Genomic DNA, 21,191 nt, shown 5'->3' on the forward strand with positions numbered 1-21,191 from the left:
TGAAGGACCTTCCTGAAATGCCCAGGGAGGAAGGAAATGACAGTCTGCATGGAAGTTCCTGTCTTGGTCACTAGATGGCAGGCCTGGACCATAGTGTAGAGAAAGCAGGTCCTTGACCAGAGCCAATTGTAACATTTCCTCTTTCCCTCCTCCCCCCTCACCTCTTTCCTCATCTCTCCTCATCTCTCCCAACCCTCCTCTTCCCCACTATCTTCCTCACCATCTTCCTCTTCCCTGTCATCCCAAACTCCAAGAGACAGAAACAGGTCATCTGGGGATTAGTTTTTTGCATTTTCTTTTTCTTTTCTTTTCTTTTCTTTTTTTAGTTTTCTGCATTTTCTAGTGGAGCATATAAAATTTTTATAAAAGGTGTTCTGAAGAAATGACTCCTACCCAGTTTAGGATTTTGTTTTGTTTGTTTGTTTTGGGGTCACACCCAGCAGCGGTCAGGGGCTACTTCTGGCTCTACGCTCAAAAATCACTCCTGGCAGGCTCAGGGGACCATATGGGATGCCGGGATTCAAGCCACCGTCATTCTGCATGCAAGGCAAACACCCTACCTTCATGCTATCTCTCCAGCCCCACCAGTTTAGGATTTTAAAGAGTTCTTTAAGTCTGTGCTGTGGATTGAACAAAAGTGGAAAAAGTATAATCTATCAATGTTTGTCTTTTCAATTTTAAATGTGTATTAACATGAAGGGGTTCCCAGTACTCAGCTGACTTAGTTGGATCCCCAGCACCCAATATGGACCTCCAGGCACAGCCAGGACTTATCCCTGAGTGCAGGGCCAAGAGTAAATTCTGAGCACATCCTGTGTACCCCCTCTCCAAAGCCTAAACATAAAGAAATGTATAAATGATAATTTATTACCAGTTTTTTGTTTTTGTTTTTGGCCACACAACGATGAAACTCGAATTACTCATAGCCATGTGCTCAGAAATCGCTTCTGGCTTGGGGGACCATATGGAATGCCGGGGAATCGAACCACTTTCAGTCCTGGGTTAGCCATGTGCAAGGCAAACGTCCTACCGCTGCACCATTGCTCCGGCTCCAATTTATTAGCAGTTTTAAAAAGTAATCACAGACTCTTATCCATCAATCATAGGTATATACATCTTAGAGAATATAAGACACGTTCATCTGAATGAGCCTTTACTGCATTTGTTTTGACAATACTGGAAATAGAAACCGCTGGCTAATATTTATGAAAGGTTCAGTCAGTGAACTTGATGCTGTGTGAGGAGAGACAGTTCCGTGTGAAGTACAGATCTTCTATCTGATCCATGCCTAGGCAGAATTCCCTGGAGCCTGCTCAGTCGCGTTTGAAGAACCTCTTGGCCTCCACACCTTCATATGTGTAAGTCTGAAAGGGAATTTGTTATTAAGATTGGAAGAAAAACTAAGGGAAACATCTATAGTATTGGAGCTTTGAAATGAGTTTCTGATATTACTCCCCTGTTACACTTGCCAACGAATACAGAATGAATGCATTTTGGCTTATGATTCCTGCTAGGTGCAATGCACTGCATGCACGTGCACTCGTGTGTGTGTGTGTGTGTGTGTGTGTGTGTGTGTGTGTGTGTGTGTGTGTGAAGTTCTTGGCATCTTTTCACGACTCACCTGGACCATTTCTTCACCAACCACTTCTCGGATGGCATTCAGCTCTTTTCCATTGTCTACCCGTGTGAATTTGCCGACCAACTTAGTGCCTTCCATGGTCCAGGTTCCCTGTATACAAACAAAATGATGGTCACAATCACCGAGCATTGTCTGGGCTTTTACACCAGCTAAGCATTGGCTGTGTGTGCTTGCTGGGCCCCATGGTTAAGTGCGGTGCCCTTCGGAGGAGCTTCTTGCCATTGATCAGAAAATGAAGCCCTCGGGGTTCAGGGGAAACCACAGAGCCAGCACCAGGCCCGGGTCTGAGTCAGCTGAGGACTGTCTTCTGTGTCTCACCCACTCACTAGCAAATGTTGACTTTGGAATGATTCTTTTGTTTGCTTTGGGGCCACAACTGCAGAGCTTAGGGCTTGCTCCAGGCTCTACACTCAAGGATCTAAGAGGGGCTTTGGGGTTATTCAACTCAAGTTGGCTGCATGCAAAGCAATCCTTACCCACTGTTATTATTTTTCCAGTCCCTGGAATGTTTACGGCAGAAAATCAGGGCTTCTCTTTTTTAAACTTTTAATGTAAAACAAAGAATGATCTATGTTTAGCCATGGTTTGGATACTTTCATGTAATTAAAGGCTGGTCATAATTGCTTAACTATTTAACAGCTTGCAAACAGCTAACAGCTTGCAAAATGGCTTGCAAACAGCCATTGCATATGTCTGCAAATGTCTCTTTGGGACTAGGACTGGAGAGGTTTTCTTAATGTGTGGGAGCATTTTGCATCAAGAGCCCTGGCTTGAATACTCAGCACCTCCTTGTCTTTTGAGCACCAGCAGGAATAAGCCTCAGCCCCCGAAAAAGAAAAAAAAATGGTCAATAAAGCTTTAGAAAATTAATTAGAAAAAAGTAACTCCCTAAATTTAGTTATCTCTTCAGCATTATGAAAGACTTACAATATCACATTAGACAATTGTAGGCCATTCGCTCATTCATGAAATAATTCTTCTAACATTCCAATGTTTTTTTTTTTTTACTAATGAAGATATTTGCCTATTATGTTTAAATTGCATGATGTTCAAAGCATTCATTGTTGTCATGTGTGTAATATTGATAAAAGTTAAGTCAGGGGGCTGGGTGGTGGCGCTAAAGGTAAGGTGCCTGCCTTGCCTGCGCTAGCCTTGGACGGACCGCTGTTCGATCCCCCGGTGTCCCATATGGTCCCCCAAGCCAGGAGCAACTTCTGAGCACATAGCCAGGAGTAACCCCTGAGCATTACCGGGTGTGGCCCAAAAATCAAAAAAAAAAAAAAAAAAGTTAAGTCAGAGATTTCCACCTGAGTAGAAATATTTATATTCTATATTTTATATATGTAGTTGTCTGCAGTGCTGCGGATTACTCCCAATAGTGCTGGGAAGGACCAAGGGCTGCCATGAATGGAACCCAGAATGTCACTCTGCAAAGCAAGTGCTCTGAGTCACAACTCTGGTCCCTGTTCATGTGAAGCCTGTTTTTCTCTTTTTGTTTTTTGGGCCGCATCTAGTAGTGCTCAAGGGTTACTCCTGGTTCTGCACTCAGAACTATTCCCTGGTAGGCTCAGGGAAACATAAGGGAAGTCAGGAATAGAACCCAGGCCTGTCCTGAGTAAGCCACGTGCAAGGCAAAAACACCTTACTGTTGTGCTATTATTTCAGCCCCTGAAGCCTGATTTTCTAATTCTTATTCAAATCTTAATCTTTACACTTGGAGTTGAAAATAAAAGCTTAAGTAAAGACTGCCATTACATGTGGGGATGTTACAAGAAAATGTTCTATCAGCTAGCTGCTCTAATGAAAATGAAAGACACTTCTACCACTGAGCCACCCACCAACACAAAGTAGAGATTATTTAAGTGGAGTCTAGCAGTCAAGAATGCATTGTTTATCAAGCATTTTCCTTACACTGAGTTCAGTCCCATCTGCCAAGCTGTAATTGAAGTTGACACCAAGTTCAAAATTTAGTTCAATGGTTCTAAAAGCACTTGATTCTTTGATTGTGAATTTATTTCCATCTTGTGTAATTGTCAGTTTTAGATTGTCATGGGCTGCAAGCTTCCTCTTCACCATATTAACACCTGCAAAGACAAGAAATTGCATGAAATAGTCAAAATGTCACTGGAAATGCAACCCCCCAGTTCTATACATTTATTTTTTTTTTATTTTGACAGTAGGAGAAGCATGCAGTGCTCTGCCTTTGCATAGAAACAACCAGAATTTTGCTCATGTACAAAAAGGGTTAAACTCATTCAAACCAAGGTTACTGATCCAATAATCCCACTGCCCCCAATTTATGAAGCATTACATGAAGCATGGAATTGCAAGACACAGAGTAACTAAATAAAATGATTTCATTGTTAAGTAAATGAGTTCTAGAATCTTCAAAGGACATTCATATCTATTTTTTTTATTCATATATTTCTTAGGAAAAAACTCTTTGGGTAGCATCAAGCTCAATTGTTTAAGAGACATGTTCAGGGGTTCACCATGATGGCCCTGTGCTTTCCCACTTGCAGCACATCTCTGCTCCCCCTGTAAATATACCTTTAACTCCACATATTTGCTATCTTTTTTTTTTATTATTATTATTCTCCTCTGCTTTACATCATGGATTTAAAATTTAGAACTTTGCAATTCCCTGTGGTTTCTGGGCCATTTTTGACTCTCTCTCGCTCAATGAGGACATGGTCTTATCATTGTAAGGATATCTCACTGTCATCAGTTTACATTCAAAATCTTGACCTGCAGAGTGTATGTGGTACCATTTGAAAATACATGAGATTAAGCGTCTTCGCAAAGTTTCTTCAGCCAGAGAAAATGAGAAGTAGGTCTAATTCATTCAAAGCTGTGACTTGGACATACACTTGTCTGTGACCCCATTTATCTTTGTTTATCCATACACTCGAGTTCAGTGTTTATTAAATCTAGAAGTTACTATTAGCATTGCCTATCTTGACTTAAGTTCATGTTCAGGGATAATAGCTACAATAAGACTATTGAAATACTTATAACCTTTTCACTGGTGCCGAGGCCACATCTCTCCTAAAATCAGAAATGAGAATTGGATTTTCCCTGCTCTTAAACATCACATGTTCTGAATCTTTACCCCAAAATTAGAGCCATTACCCAAGTCCAGTTTCAGCCTAGCCCCAACGCCAAAGAATCAGCCCTTACCCATTTTTTCCATGAACTTGTCATAGTTCTCATTGCGGTCCACCTTCCAAGAGCCAATCAGCGACATGATGTGCAGTTGAGTTAGCCTCACAGCCGTCTGAGATTCACACCTGAGCAGAGAGAATTTATTCTCCTTCTTATCTTAGCATCTACATTACAGTTTGTGATGTGGAAGTTTAAAGTTCAAGAGGTCGCCTAACCTAATGCCTGGGCCTATGTCATTTCTCTTTTCTACAAGTTCCTTAGCTCCTCACAAATTCAAAAATATGAAAATTTAATAAAACTGCTCTGTCCTGGGGCTGGAGAGACAGCACAGGGGTCGGGCATTTGCCTTGCACATGGCCAACCCAGGACAGATTGTGATTCAATTCCTGGCATCCCGTTTGGTCCCCAGAGCCTGCAAAGAGTGATTTCTGATTACAGAACCAGGAGTAATGTGACTCAAAGACAACAACAACAACAACAACAACAAAAACCTGCTCTGTTTTACCGATAATCGGGGGAACATTTATTTTGCACATGTGGGTGCAGTGTGAACTAGGTTTGACCTACTGCTAGGGAGTCCAAAGTGCACCCGCAATGGCAGTACCAAGTGAATGTGGCCATTGTGCACCTGGAAACAAGGCCTATCAGGCCTCTCCCTTCTTTACAATCACAATTATCTTGTTAGACTTTATATGGAACGCATGCTGGAAACAGGGCCAGAGGAAGGACAATGCTGGTGGTGGATATATGTAAAATATATATAATTATATGTAAAATGTATACCTTAAATATAACTGTGAAAGACTTGTAATTCGCATTGGTCACAATAAAAATTAAAAAAAAAAAAAGACTGATCAGATATAGCTGAGAAGCTGAAAAGTCAAACTTTATATGATATTGAGGCTGAAATTTAGTGATTACCCCCTCCCAGTACGTTTTGTGGTGTTTGAGAGTTCAGACAGGTATTTTCACACTCAGCATGGTGCCTATTACATTGGCTGTATTCACTAGTTTTCTGTCCTGTTCTTTTTTTTTTTTTTTTTTTGTTTTTTGGGTCACACCTGGCAGCAATCAGGGGTTACTCCTGGCTCTATGCTCAGAAATCGCTCCTGACAGACTGGGGGGACCATATGGGATGCCGGGATTCGAACCACCATCCTTCTGCGTCTAAGGCAAACGCCTTACCGCTGTGCTATCTCTCCGGCCCCTTCTGTTCTGTTCTTGATGGGTGAACAATGACTGAAAAAAATCTCAAGAGGTGGGGATGTGGCTGAAAGACAGGAAAAAAAAAAAACTCACTAGCAGGAAAATTGCTTAGAAAAAGAATCAACTGGACTGGAGAGATCGTTTTTGCAAGCTAGAACTCAAAATCTGCATGGAGGAGGCCCGGGTTCCATCCCTAGGAGTTTGGAAATCCCCGAGTACTGCTACATGTGACCCCCTGCACCTGGGTGGGTGGGACCCAAACTGTGTCAGCTGTGTGTGTGTAAAACAGCTGGGAAGGGGACGGAGGAGGATCTCCTTCTCTCCCTTCCCCACTACAGGTTCTCAGCCCAGGGTATCAGCCAGCATAGGGTGAATTGCATTTTGGCTATTAATGTTTCCACATGAGGATATCTACAAAGAGATCTTTGTGAGTGAATGGGAGGAGGGAACCCCAGCAGCTGAAATTCTAAGGAAAAACTATAGATGATGCCCCCCTTTTTTGCCCAGTCTCAGGTATGCCATAGCTTGCAAGTTGAAGCAAAAAATTGGAAAATTGGATCCATTGTTTTATCTAGATGGTACTTGTTTGGCACATTTTTTCAAATTACCTTTTATGAGGTATATTTAAAGAAAAAAATTTAATTAAATCACCATGAGAAACAGAGCAAAGGGACCAGAGTGGTAGCACAGTGGTATGGCATTTGTCTTGCACTTGGCTGCCCCAGGACGGACACGGGTTTGATTGCTGGCATCCCATATGGTTCCCTGAGCCAGGAGCAGTTTCTGAGTGCAGAGCCAGGAGTAAACCCTAAGTGCCTCCCCCCAAAAGATGAGATACAGAGCAAAAAGTTGGTGATTGGGGCCAGAGTACACTGGATAGGACATTTGCCTTGCATACAGCCTACCCAGCTTCGATCTTCAGCATCCAATACAGACTTCGAAGCCTGCCAGGAGTAATTTCTGAGTGCAGTCAGGAGTTACCCCAAGCACTGCTTGGTGTGCTATTGGCTTTATTGTTACCCAATAACAAAAAAATGGAAGTGGCTAATAGTTGCGTGTAACCCTGTCCCCAACTTCCTGTTTCCCTAACTCTTCTTTTGAGATATTAATCTGACCTGGAGAATTCAACCCACTCTCACCTGGGATGGAACGAGCTATTTTAAATAAAGAATAAAAGAGGCTGCTTGGGAGGAGGCAAAGGAGGAGCAGCAAAAGGCAGAGAGCCAGAAGAGAAGCAGCGAGAAGCTGCTCAGAAAGAAAGCAGATAACAGAAAGCTTAGCGGAGAGGCACATGTGAGGAAATGAACATGGCAGACAGAGCCATGGAATAAAAGCAAGCTGACTTCGATGAAACTTTAACTGGCTGCTCGTGAATTATTTCTCCACCATTATCCTGCATCTTCAGATCTGCCAGCTAAAGGGGTTAGAAACACGGTGCTTGGGGGCAGCCTCAACCAACACGTGGACTTTATACTTTATACTCTATATTTAATATTTTAAATCAACAGTTGAGTTTCAGTCATACAATGTATATACATATTAGGTCTATGATTCCATTAAAAAAAAAGAGAGAAAATAACAGAACTAGAGAGATAGTTCAATGGGTTGAGTATTTGCTGAGCAGGCCAGGGGCCCAGATTCAATTTCCTGTACCGCATGGACCCCTGAGCATAGCCAGAGGTGGCCTTTAAGGATTGTGCTTGTAGTAGTCCATGAGTACCACGAGGCATCACTCAAAAAATGCACCAGAACGTAAGTGGAAGGTCCAGGTGGAGAGAGCGAAGAAAGATTGTGATTTTAGGGGGTAAGATGCTTACTTTCACGCTGTGGCTGAACCTGATTCTACCCGAAGTACACAGAGTATAGTTGGGCTAATCACCAAGAGCAAACCTGAAACTGTGTTTCTTGCTCTGATCATTGTGGAAGGTCTGAGTCCTCAAAGCTTGGGAAAGTGGGTGCATTGAGTGTATGTAATGCAATGTTGAGGTTCCTGGAGTGCTGACATGTGTTTCTTCAAGGGTGAAGACTCTGCTAAACCCTGGCTTATTGCTCTGGGCCAAAGCCAGCCAGTAAACATGGTTTACAAAGGCCAGCATGTACCTCCGTCTTGCCACATTTCTATGTGCAGACCAAGAATAGAATCAAGAGAACTAGGCTGGAGTGATTGATAGTATGATGGGGAGGGCCCTTGTCTTGCACCTGGGTTCCATCCCAGGCATCCCATTTGGTCTCTCAAATACCATCAGGAGTGATTCCTGAGTATAGAGCCAGGAGTAACCCCTGAACATCACTGGATGTGAGCCCAAAATCAAAGAAGAAACATGAGATCATGCCCTCCACAGCTGAAGCTGTGGCTTCAGCTCCAGCCCTGCCTAGACTCTAGCTGCTCTCTGAAGCTGCCTGAAGTACTACTCAGGGGGGCACAAATGGGGTGATACTTCTTTCTCCAGGGTGTGATGCCTTTGACTGAAGTCAGCAGAGGTGGGAGAGGATAAGAACAGCTGGTTTGGGGCCGGAGAGATAGCATGGGGGTAAAGCGTTTGCCTTTCATGCAGGAGGTCATCGGTTCGAATCCCGGCATCCCATATGGTCCCCCGTGCCTGCCAGGAGCAATTTCTGAGCCTGGAGCCAGGAATAACCCCTGAGCACTGCCGGGTGTGACCCAAAAACCACAAAAAAAAAAAAAAAAGAACAGCTGGTTTATGGCCACCAGGAAAGTGCCAAAGTGACATCCTGGTAAAGGTCTGTCCTATTTTACATATGCCTCGAAGTGAGTTTCTTTTCATCTTTATTTGTTTGATTTGGGGGCCACACCTGGCAGTGCTCAGGACTGACTTCTGGCTCTGCACTCGGGGATCTCTTCTGTCTGGGTTTGGGAGACCGTATGAGATGCCTGGAATTCAACCCAGGTTGATTCCATGCAAGGCAAGTGTTTCCCTGCTGTACTAACTTTTTGACCCTAACATTGGTTTCTAATGTGATAAATTTTCATTGTGTCTCGTTATAAATCGCCATCTGTCCACACTATAGTTAAGTGCCCCACTAAACCAATATTCTCCATTGGAATTGGCTTCCTTTACTCACTCCTCATCCCTTTTGTTTATAGTCATGACTAACTTGGCTTTAAAGTTCATTTTTTTCTTGAGTGTTTTTGTTAGGCTTTTCTACAGACCATGTGTGAATGGAGTCATAAGGATGGGGGGGAAGGTGTTTCTTTCTGCATCTGACTACTTTCACTCAGCATAATCCCCTCTAAATCCTTAAGGCCTGGTGCAAATGGCAGGATCATTTATCTCTCCCGCTTCGTGACGGATTTGCCATCCACTCACCTACATCCCATCGCTGTTTCCTCCAGGGCCTGTCTGTGGGCTCAGAGGCTATTTTAGAATCCTGGTGTTGTCCACAATGCAGCAGTGAGCATGGGAAGGCTCTTATATTCTCACACAAATATTTCATGTGTTTTGCTTAAACAGCCGGAACTGGAGTAGCCAGATGATGTGCTGTTTTAATTGTTTGAGGAATCTGTGCCCCACTTTCCATAGGGACCCCCATCCCCCATTCTTCCTGTGTAACCTTACCTAAAAGAAAGACCTGCCCATTTCTGGGCGGGATCTTTGAGGGGTTACGAAAGGTTTGACCTGAGGGAGATTTAGAAGACGAGTTTGGAGAGAGATTGAGCAAGGAAGATGGATGGAGAGGAGATGGCTGAGGGACAAGGTACAATACAGGGCTGAGTAGGGATCCAGCGTAAAAGGTTTATAGGCCACACATGTGGTGGCTAGGGCATGAATAAAGCTGGTATCTCCTGGAACCTGTCTGTGGATGATTTCCTTGCCGCTACCTGAAACTGCAGACCCACTGGCTGAAGGGGGTTGGAAACACGTGGTCCTGGGCTGGAGGAGAAAGGCTTCTCATCCCTCCATCACCATCCACCACCATCCAAGCCCATCCAAAGGGCTTTGATGGAACACCCCTGGGTTTCTGTTCTCTCAGTAGTGGAAAGTGCTCCTTTATCTCCCAATGTTCATTAATATGTAGGCTTGTCTTTTGGAGAACAGTAAGGAATGGTTTTCTGGAGGTCTCAGAAACTGTTCGACCATATTGATTTGGCCTGTATTCTGAAGGAAAGTTTTTCTGGAGTTTTTTGGTTTTTTATGGGGGGGTTGGTTTTGGGGCATATGCTGTTGGTGCTCAAGGGCTCGGCCTGACTACACGTTCAGGGCTCGCTCTCAGTGGCACTAGGTTGATGCCGGGATCAAACCTGCTGCACAGAGAACATGTTCCCGCCCTTTGAATTCCCCGCCCCATCTCTGGTGTGTTTTTGGAAATATCCTGGGTGGGAAACCACATTAATGGACCATTTCTATTCACCTTGGGTTCCCACATCCTGATTTTTCTCTTTTCTTGTGTCTTTCCCAGAGGTGGGGTACAAAACCACGGCACAGGCATGTGAGACACACATTTGACCGTTGAGCTACACCCACAACCTCTGAACACTGCTTTTCTTGTCAAGGAAATTTCATTTGACCTGAAGGAGGGAAAACAGGCAAGGGGAGAGCCTCTATGTGCTCAGAGCGCCAAGATCTGCTAAATTGGAGATGAGTGATTGGTTTGCTTCTCAGCGGCCCACAGACAGATCTGCCAGGATAGCTGGTGTCAGGTTGCAGATTCTCACTGAGGGCCAACCCGCTGCTTCTCAATGATCTTGACAGAAGGTTAGGGCTTTCCCTTTTCCGTTGCCATCTGGGTCTCTCCTCTCCCAGTGATGAAGTCCCTGGAAGGATGCTCATGGCCTGTGCTCTCAGGTCATGACTCCATGATTTCAGCTTCTCATAGCCCCATAAAGAACATTCTACTCCTATAGTGTGAGGGGTGGAGGTGAGTGCAGTTCTCAGGGCCTGTTCCTGGTACTATGCTCAGGGTGATCCTTGGCGATACTTAGGGGACCATAGGTGGTGCTGGGGATTCGAAGTTGAAGTGATGGTAGACCAGGACCATACTAACTCTTGCTCAAGTTTCTCTTACTTAAAGAGAAACTTTGTTTTCTTTTGTTTATTTCATATCTGTGTGGCTTGATTGCTTCCAGCTGAAATTTAGCACCTTATCTACCATCCTCCCATTTAGCACTGTTATCGGTCATCATCACTGAAAACTTCAGCTCAGGGCTGGCTCCCTGTCCTGCTGTCATCCCAGGTGACCTCAGAGTCCATGGAGATAAGCCTGTGTCGGGCCAAGCTGGGTGTTTCCAGGCTCCTCTGTTCCTGCAGCTTCCTTCTCCCTGTCTTCCCCTCCTGCAGGCCTGGGACCTAGGTCGATCCATAAGGACCTTTCTGAGGCCTGCGGCGCCCTCAGCGACACCAGCCTCTTGGGCCCCTCATTCTCTCCTTCATCTGTTGTCTCTCTGTGCTCCCAGAGAATGTCAGGTGACTGGTGACACACACTGGAAACAGCGCTTTATTTATATTCCCTGGCAACAACAGAGAAAGGACTCTGGCCATGACCCCTGAAGTTTCTGTCTCATTTGCCTGCACCACCCAGGTCTGCAGCCCCTTCCTTGGGGCCTCCTCATACTCTAGTCCACTGAAGGGGGCCTGCGTGCTCCTCTGCATAACAGAGGAAGGGGAGCAGTGAATGTCCCCATGAGCATCTTCTCACTCTTGTCGTTATCTGCTGTTTCTCTTCTGCTCGGATTTTTCTTTCACTGGCCACTCATTGTATATCTAGCCACAGCATCACCCCTGGGCTGAATCTCAGCCACAGAACAAAATAATGTTCATGGTTTCTGTGGCCCATGCAAAGACTTTTGTAAATGAAGGGCCAGAGAGAAAGCCCCAAGGAGTGGAACACATGCCTTACATGTGTGAGGCCCTGGGTTTGGCCCTCAGCATTGACTCTCTCACATTCCTCCTGCAGCCCATACAACTACCACCAGGTGTGCCCTGGCTGGCCCCCAGCACCAGGCCTGAGTTCCTGTCAGGCAGGTACCAGGGAGCCAGGTGTGTCTGGGAGAGGCCTCCAAACCCCAGGGGCTCCCCTCTCCCCCAATTCTAAACTCATTGACTGGACTTAACATAACTATAGTCATGTTTTTGACTCCTTCAGTCGTAAGTGTGTTTATATATTATATGTGAAACTTTTATACATCCCTACATACATTTGTGCACATGCTCCTATAGAAACATGTAAATATGTACATGTCTGTGTGGCTGCTCACAATAAATTCGTGTGGACATGTGACTTACATGTGCATACATGTGCATTCACATACCATTGTACAAGGACATAGGAAAGCACATGGACAAGTATGTGTGGGCAAACATGGGCTTGCATACACAAACAAATCTTGAAAACCAAAAGAACTAAACGTGTCTGTTAGAGCAAATACACGCTTTCATTTGCTGCAATATTTTCGTTTTAGAAGATTCACTGGGCCGCACAGGGAAGGGGATGAATGATCTGTGGGGAGGGATTAGAAATTCCTGCAGTGGGGCTGTAGTTTAGTAGGGAGAGTATTTGTCTTGCTGGAGGTCCAAGTGGTTTGATTCTGAGCTTCCCATATGGAGCCATGAGTAGCCAAGAGTGTTAAAAAAAATTCTCTGGGCAAGAGATGGTGAAAGTGGGACGAAGCAGGGAGAGACACAGGCTGGGCCCGCCCTGTGTGGAGAGCAGATAACAGCAGGCTTGCCAGTTGCAACCAGGCCACTGACCCGAGTGACAGGTGGCACAACTGCTTGCAAGCCAACCTTTGGCCAGAGATCACATCCTCCTCAGCCTCTGACAATCAGGACCTGAAATTTGCCTTGCACTGACATTCCCAAGCTTTTCAATAGGAGTCAGCCTCCTTTTTGTTGGCTTTATTGTTTTCTTTGTTTGTTCTGACCCACAGCTGGCAGCACAACGGGTTTGCTCCTGGCTCTGCACTCAGGAATCACTCCTGGCCAGTTTCAGTGGACCAGATAGGATGCAAGGGATCAAAACCAGGTCAGCTATGTTTGAGGCAGACACCCTCCCACTATGCTATGGCTCCGGGCCTGGAACCTGTTTCTTGAAACCACTTCCCTGCTAAGGCAGCAAATCATTTTGACAGAAAACCACAACATTAGTAACTTCACCTCAGCATCCCACTCTCCCTCAGCTCTTCCATGGACGCCTTGTGTGCTAAAGTTGGCACTGAGAAACTCGTGACTGGGTGAAATTTTTGGTTCTTTCTTGTCCTAGTTTAGCAATGAAAGTTTCTCTTCCTCTGCCTGAAGGGAAAGCTGGAGCAGTCCTTCCCTATCCTCTCTTCCCCTTCCCCTTTCCCTGCGGTGGCCGTGATAGGGAAAGTTTACACACCCGGTCACAGTGCCTGTACTCTTGGTGGCTTTCCAGCTGCGCCCCAGGGCTGGTGGCACTCCTTCCACGACCATCACTCTGCTCACAGTGGGAAGGGCACACGCTTCAGCCAAAGTTGTCGATTGTGTTGGGGGTCACAGTCCTGGCCAGGGCATGCCTGTATTATTGGTAATACCTGCCTGGGCTCCTCCCCTCCATATCCCAGCTGTCTGCCAAGATGGCAAAGTGGCGGCACCAGGGGTTCCAGACCACAGAACCGTGGAACCTTATTCTGTGCAAGTGGCCAGCATTAGGGATTAAACCAGCTGCCCCGGAGTGTTTGCCTGATTGGGAGGAGGATCTGGGGGCACAGTTCTGGTAAGGTAATATTCCTCCTCTGGTGTTCAAGTCACACAGCCCTGGGAGTTGCTGCTATTCACATGGATGGTTGTGTCTGATGTGCTGGGGCTTGGCAGCTCAGAGCAGGGCCAGGGCAACTGCCAAAATAAGCCTGACTGAGATGGTTTGTGTCTGCCTCCAATTGTTAGGGGACTTCTCCTGACTCTGTGCTCAGGGCTCACTCCTGGCCATGTTCAGGGGGACTGTGAGTGTTACCAGGATTGAACTGGGCTTGGTGGCATGCAAGGTCCCTGCCTTACTCCTGCACTATACCTCTGGCTAAGACAATAAAGACAATTCTAAGACAATAAAGACAAACAAAATCTTCCCTATCATGTAAGAGCATCTGTCCTTTTCGCCCCTGTGCCCCACTTCTACCCCTAGCTCAGTCTAGGGCTATTTGCAAGCAAGCCACAGGCAAGGAGAGGAGGGGAGGAAGGGGGAGGACTGACCTGGTGTAGCCCTGATGTAGCCCTGATGTGGTTCCTCTCAGCCCCTGATGGGCCTCAGCTTCTCCATTCCCTTGGCTTGCATCCAAAAACCTCTTTAAAAGAAGCCCTCCTAGACCATCTCTTAAACAAGATGCCTTATTATTTAATTAAAAAAATTTAAATTGGGGGCTGAAGAGATAACATGGAGGTAAAGCATTTGCCTTGCATGCAGAAGGTTGATGGTTCGAATCCCGGCATCCCATGTCGTCCCCTGAGCCTGCCAGGAGCAATTTCTAAGCATAGAGCCAGGAGTATCCCCTGAGCACTGCTGGGTGTGACCCAAACACCAAAAAAAATTTTTTTTAAATTTAATTTTGGTTTGGGAGCCCCATTTAGCAGTGTTTGGGGCTTACTCATGGCTCCAAGCTTGGGAGGGTCAGTCACAAGAAGATCTGATGCCAGAAATATGATCCTCCCTTCATGTTAAGAAGCATGCTTGATTTACACGTGTCAGACCTATGGTGGATTCCTGGCATGCTATATGGTTCCCCGAGTATCACCAGAGTGTCCCTTGAGTGTGGAGCCAGAAGTAACCCCTGAGCAGCACTGGGTGTGGCCCCATCCAAAATTGTTAAGCAATTTTATGTCAAAGAATACAGTCTTTGGCTGTCTTTTTTGAAAAAAAATTTAGGTTGATTTATTGAAGATTCAATTTAATAAGTAAATACTTGTTGTTTACTTAGTTTACTTTATTTATTTATTTTTGTTTTTGTTTTTTTGTTTTTGGGCCACACCCGGCAGTGCTCAGGGGTTACTCCTGGCTGTCTGGCAGGCACGGGGGACCATATGGGACAACGGGATTCGAACCAACCACCTTTGGTCCTGGATCGGCTGCTTGCAAGGCAAATGCCGCTGTGCTATCTCTCCGGGCCCAGATCTAATTATTTTTAAGGTGGGGGGCCACACCCGATGATGCTCAGGGGTTACTTTTGGCTCTGTGCTCAGAAATGGCTCCTGGCTCAGAAGACCATATGGGATGCTGGGAATCGAACCCAGGTCTATCCTGGGTCAGTCACTTGCAAGGCAAGTGCCCTACCACTGTGCTATTGCTCTGGCCCCAACAGATCTTACTTTTTTAGCTCTGTGTCAGAGGCCACACCTGGTGGTGTTTGGGAGCCCTTTGGTAGTGCCAGGAATTGACCACTCTCACCAGCTGCATTCGAGGAAAATGCCTTAACCTCCATGCTTGCTGCCCGACCCTAGAGAATAATCTTTTTATCACCAGCATCGTTTGCTGTGTAAGAGCCCACAAATAGCACGGGATGTGCTGCAGAAAGCCCATTGTGGCCACTTTTAACTCACCAAGTAGCAGGTCCCGTTCCGTTTCTCCCTGTGGGTGATCAATGTCCCCAAGATGCTCTTGCTGCTCTCTCTGCTCTCAGCCACCCAGGAGCTTCCTCTGTCCACAGGGAGATGCTGAGCTCTCAGCTGGGCCAGATCTGGCCACTCAGTATCCAGACTCACTTCCTCTCTGCTGAGTTGTCCTCAAAAAGGCAACTTCTAAAACACAGAGTCAGACTCACTGTTTCCTCCTTCCCTGATTTAGGACACCCAGATATGTGCTTGGCATTTCTCAGGCTTTTCACCAACCATGTCCCACCTCCTACTCCTCTGAGGATCACAAACCTGGGCTAAGGCCTGGAGCTTCCTTCTCCTGCCACCTGCCTTGTTCCCCCTGAACTGAGAATGTGGCACTACCCAGGCCCAGCACTGCAGCACAGAATACCACTTGCCCCAGCTCTGAAGGGTAGAGCACCTCTGGGCCCAGTAGCGGCAGGGGCACCCAGTGAAGAAGGAATCACAATGCCCCATGTTGAACTCAGTAGGTGACTCAGGTACATGCCTCCAGCTTAAGTCAGACTCATGGGGCACAGAGGAGTAAGCTGAGGACACCAGAACCTGACAGCCAGGGAATGAGTGAGCAGGAGGAGAAGGGAAAGTGCTCCTCGAAGTGGGCAGAACTTGAGGTGAGTGTGTAAGTATGATTGGGAAGGGGGCCTCTTGTGCACTGCTCCCCCCTACCTAGTGCTGGATATGTCATCACAGCAGGAAAAGCAACTCTTGGTTTTGGAACTGTTTCAGTGAACATGCAGATGGGAATGAGGTCTCTGTGCAGTGGGGACTGGCTGGACCGTCACAAGTTTCACTGTTGTGTGTTTTCCCCACTCACAGTGTGAATGAGGGGTTTGTTCCCACAGAAGAGTGTGGTACATATACACAATGGAATATTATGCAGCTGCCAGGAGAGATGAAGTCATGAAATTTTCCTATACATGGAATCTATCATGCTGAGTGAAATAAGTCAGAGGAAGAGAGAAAGGCGCAGAATAGTCTCACTCATCTATGGGTTTTAAGAAAACTAAAAGACAAACTTGCAATACTTTTCAGAGACAAAAGAGAGGAGGGCTGGAAGTTCCAGGTCACTTCATGAAGCTCACCACAAAGATGAGTGTTGTTAGAGAAATAACTACATTGAAAACTATCCTAACAATGAGAATGAATGAGGGAAGTAGAAAGCCTGTCTGAAGTACAGGCGAGGGTGGGGTGGGGTGAGGAGGAGGGATATTTGGGACATTGGTGATGGGAATGTTGCACTGGTGAAGGAGGGTGTTCTTTACATGACAGACACCCAACCATAATCATGTTTGTAATCAAGGTGTTTAAATAAAGATATTGATTAAAAAAAAGAGTGTGAGGCTACCCTGCTTTGGGGGGATGTACCTAGCAATGCTCAGGGGTTACTCCTGGCTCTGCTTTCAGAAATAACTCCTGGTAGGCTTGGGGGACTATATGGGATGTCAGGAATTGAACCTGGGTTGGCTGCATGTAAGACAAATGCCCTACACACTTACACACTGTGCTGTCACTACAGACCCCCACTGCAGTTTTAGCCAACTGGTTTTTGTTTTTGTTTTTGTTTTTTTTAATTTTTGGGCCACATCCAGTGATGCTCAGAGGTTACTCCTAGCTACTCTCTCAGAAATCACCCATGAAGGACGGGAGGTAGGACATTTGCCTTGCATGCAAAAGAACGGTGGTTTGAATCCCGGCATCCCATATGGTCCACTGAACCTGTGAGGAGTGATTTCTGAGCATAGAACCAGTAGTAACCCCTGAGCGCTCCTGGGTGTGACCCAAAAATCAAAACAAAACAAAAAAAATAATCGTCCCTAGCTTGGGGGATCATATGAGACCCTGGGAGATCAAACTGCGGTCCTTCTGTCCTAGGTTAGTACATGTAAGGTAAACACACCCTACTGCCTGTGCCACCACTTCACCCCCTGGGTTGTTGATTTTTTTTTGTTTTTGTTTTTTGGGTCACACCTGGCAGTGCTCAGGGATTACTCCTGGCTCTGCACTCAGAAATCGCTCCTGGCAGGCTTGGGGGACCATATGGGATGCCGGGATACGAACCACCCCGTCCTTCAGCATGCAAGGCAAACACCCTACCTCTGTGCTATCTCTCTGGCCCCAAGGTTTGCTGATTTTTGACCCAGCTGCTTTGGCCCTTGGTGCTGAGAACCAGTAGTTTCACCCAGCAGAGATTTGGGGGCTCCAAACCACACCCCACTATGGTGCCTGGTCAGACTCATGCGAGGCCTGAGATTTCCCTCTGGTCCCATCCCCCAGCACCAAGCATCTAGAATGAGTTACAAAACCAACCGGGCAGAGTCCTTAACCTTTGGGTTCGTGTTATCTGCTTTAAAGAAAGCCCTGCCAGATTTATCTCGGAGCTATCTCTGAGATCCTAGAGATGCATTTCTGGCTGGACTTCTGAACTCACTGTTTGCTTCTGCCAGAAAGTCGGGCCTTGGGGGAGTGCGGCCAAAGGGGAATCCTACTTCTCTACTGTGAATTTTGCCAAGTAGGCATGGAGGGAAAGGGCCAGGTTCTGAGTTTTACTATGTTCTACTATGACACATATACAACTTCCCCCACATTGCTGTCACCCCACCACTTCCCATCTCTCTTTCTCGAGTCATGACCAGGGATCTTATGCATACTTGCTGGCCATACACTCATAGACACACAGCTGTGGTGGCACTCATTGGGCACTCACACATGCAAACACATGCACACAGACACACACAAGTACACACATACACATTAGTACATGCATGCACACACATACATAAGTGCACACATACACTCATTCATATAGCATACACTGCACATATATAACACACATACAATGCACACACAGCACATATGCATAGACACAGAAGCACACGTACAGCCACGCACATGCATGCACACATGAGTGCACACACTCCCAGTTTTGCACTTGGTGGTGGGCATTGCTCACACATCATTCTCGTTTTCTGGGAGCCTCCTCAGTGGTGCTCAGGGAGTCTGGGGGCCACATGGTGATCCTCAGCCAACTCAGACAGCAGTTCTCTGTGGGGCCTCAGGTGTGGTTCTGGGGTCCAACCAGGGTCAGCCAGGGTAAAGCACATAACCCTCGGGCCTGCTGCCACCTCTGCTCAGGTGTGAGGCTCAACACTTGCACATCAGGCACCATGTGGCACCAAAAGCACTGGAGTTGGCTGGGATGTCATCTAGGGCCGGAAGCAGGTAAGGTTGCAGAGCCCTTTCATCCTCTATGGCCAGTGCAGCTCAGGACCCCTTTGAGGATTGTTGTTAGAAACCGTATCAGAGAAAGGGAGTCAGATCCAAAAGAGGTGGAGGAACTCCAGGCACTGAGAGTTTATCTCTGTGCAGCATACTGGGGATGGAAAATTCTAGAACGCTGAAGAATCATCTCAGGATCCTTCCGTAGAATTTTCCTTCTCTCCAGAGAAAACCCCAATGTCTAGAAATCTGAAGAGCAATGGCAGCTTGAGCACCAAATCTTCACTCAAAGTCAAGCTTTTTTTGGTGTTTGTTTTTGAACCATACCTGGAAGGGCTCAGGGTTTACTCCTGGCTCTGTGCTCAGGAGTCACTCCTGAAGGGCTCAGGGGATCCTATGGGGTTTCGGGGAATGAACCCAGATATGATCTCTCTCTGGCCCTTGTCAAGCATTAGTGACAGTTTAGTATATTCTTTTTATTTTTTGTTGCTTTGTTGCTGTGATGCCAGTGTGGTCCTGGGGTTGTCCCCAGGGCCTCACACATGCAGGACATTCTCTCACTGAGCCACATCTCTAGCACAGATTTACAGAAAAGTAAAATTTTAATTACATATATGTAAATGGGTTTTGTAAATATATTTTCTCAACAACATATACTTCAGTAGAGCAAATACTCCATGATTAAAATAAAGGTCTGGGGGCCAGAGTGATAGTACACTAGGTAAGATAATTGCCTTGCATGAGGCCCATTGATTCCTGGCATCCCTTGTGGTCCCCTGAGCCCATTAGGAGTAAGTCCTGAGTGCAGAGCCAAGAGTCAGCCCTGAGCACCACTGAGTGTGGCCCCCAAAACAAAAAATATATAAATTAATTAAAGGTATGTATGGTATATATGGAATGAGAATGTATCAAAACTTAATGAGCTTTGGAGGCTGAACAGTTCATATTGTTGGAATCTTCCATGGATGGTTCTAAACTGCCCCCAGGGCGGTGTGTGTTGCTTGTTTGTTTGGTTTAGAATTTATGTCTTTACCACTTTATGAGAAATTCCTAAAGTCGAATTCCTGGGGCACCCACCCTGCACCCGCTCTCAGGCAGTGAAGTTGAGCATTCTCTGTGTACACCAGCGCTGGCGCTGGGGCTGCCTCCGTGTGATCCAGTGCAACTCAGAACTACTCAGCCTGGGGCAAAGGAGGCCAGTGCCCAGTGTTCCCAAGGGCCACTCATTTGTACAATGGAGAGACTCAGGAACAGGTTTCTGGTGTGTGCTCAGGTGCCTCCACTGTGACTGGACTGTGACACAGAGACCCCTCCCAGGACAGGGCCTGGGCAACATCATGAGTGCAGGGGATGGTTTGCAAACAAGGAAAATAGGAAAACTAATTTCTGATTTGGGCTGTGGTGATTGAATGATTAACTGATCGATGTGCCTTTATTGACTGTGGGGTTGGCACACAAGGAGGATTCTGCTGAAGCCAGCGCCTTCTGCCAAGGCATGTCCCATGTGCAGGGGAAATGTTCACTCGGGCCCATTTATTTATTTTTCATTTGCTTTTCATTTAGAAAATAACATATATAAATATAAATAACATATTTATGATATAATGAATATCAGTATTTAAAAATAATATATCATATAATAAATATATTATACTTATATAATACGATAAATATAATATATAATTTTATATTATATGATATAATAAATATCATTATTTAAAAAGTTGATGATGGGTTTCTTCTCACTGGGAGCTAGAGGGAGAGGAATAGGCAGGATCAGCAGGGACTGTCCATGCAGAAACTCTGGATTTAGCTCTCTTTGGTTTCCAGCCTCTTGTTGGAGGGGACTTAAGGGAGAACAAGAGAAATGTATCAGGTTCTTTTTTTTTTTGGTTTTTGGGCCACACCCGGCAGTGCTCAGGGGTTACTCCTGGCTGTCTGCTCAGAAATTGCTCCTGGCAGGCACGGGGACCATATGGGACACCGAGATTTGAACCCACCACCTTTGATCCTGGATCAGCTGCTTGCAAGGCAAACGCCGCTGTGCTATCTCTCCGGGCCCTGTATCAGGTTCTTTTGGGGCATATCATTGAAAAGTTGCTGGTGTGCAAGATGGCCCAGATGGTGTCCACATGATAATATCTGTGGGTGACACAGGAGACCGGATAAGCTGCTGCAGTTCCCCATACTCTCTGCTGGTGAGGAGCCAGGAGAAAACAGGCAGGAAGCCCTGAGTTCAAAGTCTGGCTCTACCCCAGCTAGCTGGGGGTTCTGGGTGCTTTCTGAAGCCCAGGGCAAACCATCTGTTCAGTGAACCAGTTCTCAGGGCTTTAAGTGCACGCAGGGAGGGGCAGGCCTGTTCCAGCCTGCTGCTGTTCAAATGTTCTGCCCATGGCCAGCAGGCC

General features: G+C 46.2%; 1 protein-coding gene across 1 annotated transcript; it reads right to left on the reverse strand.

Annotated features, from left to right (window-relative positions):
- Window positions 1–1,136: 1,136 nt before the first annotated feature.
- Window positions 1,137–15,577, reverse strand: FABP2 (fatty acid binding protein 2). The gene is made up of 5 exons (XM_049786967.1): window positions 15,517–15,577; window positions 4,820–4,929; window positions 3,551–3,723; window positions 1,622–1,729; window positions 1,137–1,364 (listed from the first exon to the last, which is right to left on the reverse strand). The coding sequence occupies exons 2-5, from the start codon at window positions 4,884–4,886 to the stop codon at window positions 1,314–1,316; spliced, it is 399 nt and encodes a 132-aa protein (XP_049642924.1). The 5' UTR covers window positions 4,887–4,929; window positions 15,517–15,577; the 3' UTR covers window positions 1,137–1,313.
- Between the last annotated feature and the right edge of the window lie 5,614 nt (window positions 15,578–21,191).

Source organism: Suncus etruscus, chromosome 14 (assembly GCF_024139225.1).
Source record: "Suncus etruscus isolate mSunEtr1 chromosome 14, mSunEtr1.pri.cur, whole genome shotgun sequence".
NCBI lineage: Eukaryota > Metazoa > Chordata > Mammalia > Eulipotyphla > Soricidae > Suncus > Suncus etruscus.

Bases quoted from the DNA above. Each gene is read 5' to 3' on its own strand.
- FABP2 (XM_049786967.1), bottom strand. From the start codon at position 4,886: ATGTCGCTGATTGGCTCTTGGAAGGTGGACCGCAATGAGAACTATGAC. The intron at 1,730-3,550 runs GTAAGGAAAATG...GTTTGTATACAG, and splicing joins CAGATGGGACTGAACTCAGT to GGAACCTGGACCATGGAAGG. The intron at 1,365-1,621 runs GTGAGTCGTGAA...ATTCCCTTTCAG, and splicing joins TTGGTGAAGAAATGGTCCAG to ACTTACACATATGAAGGTGT.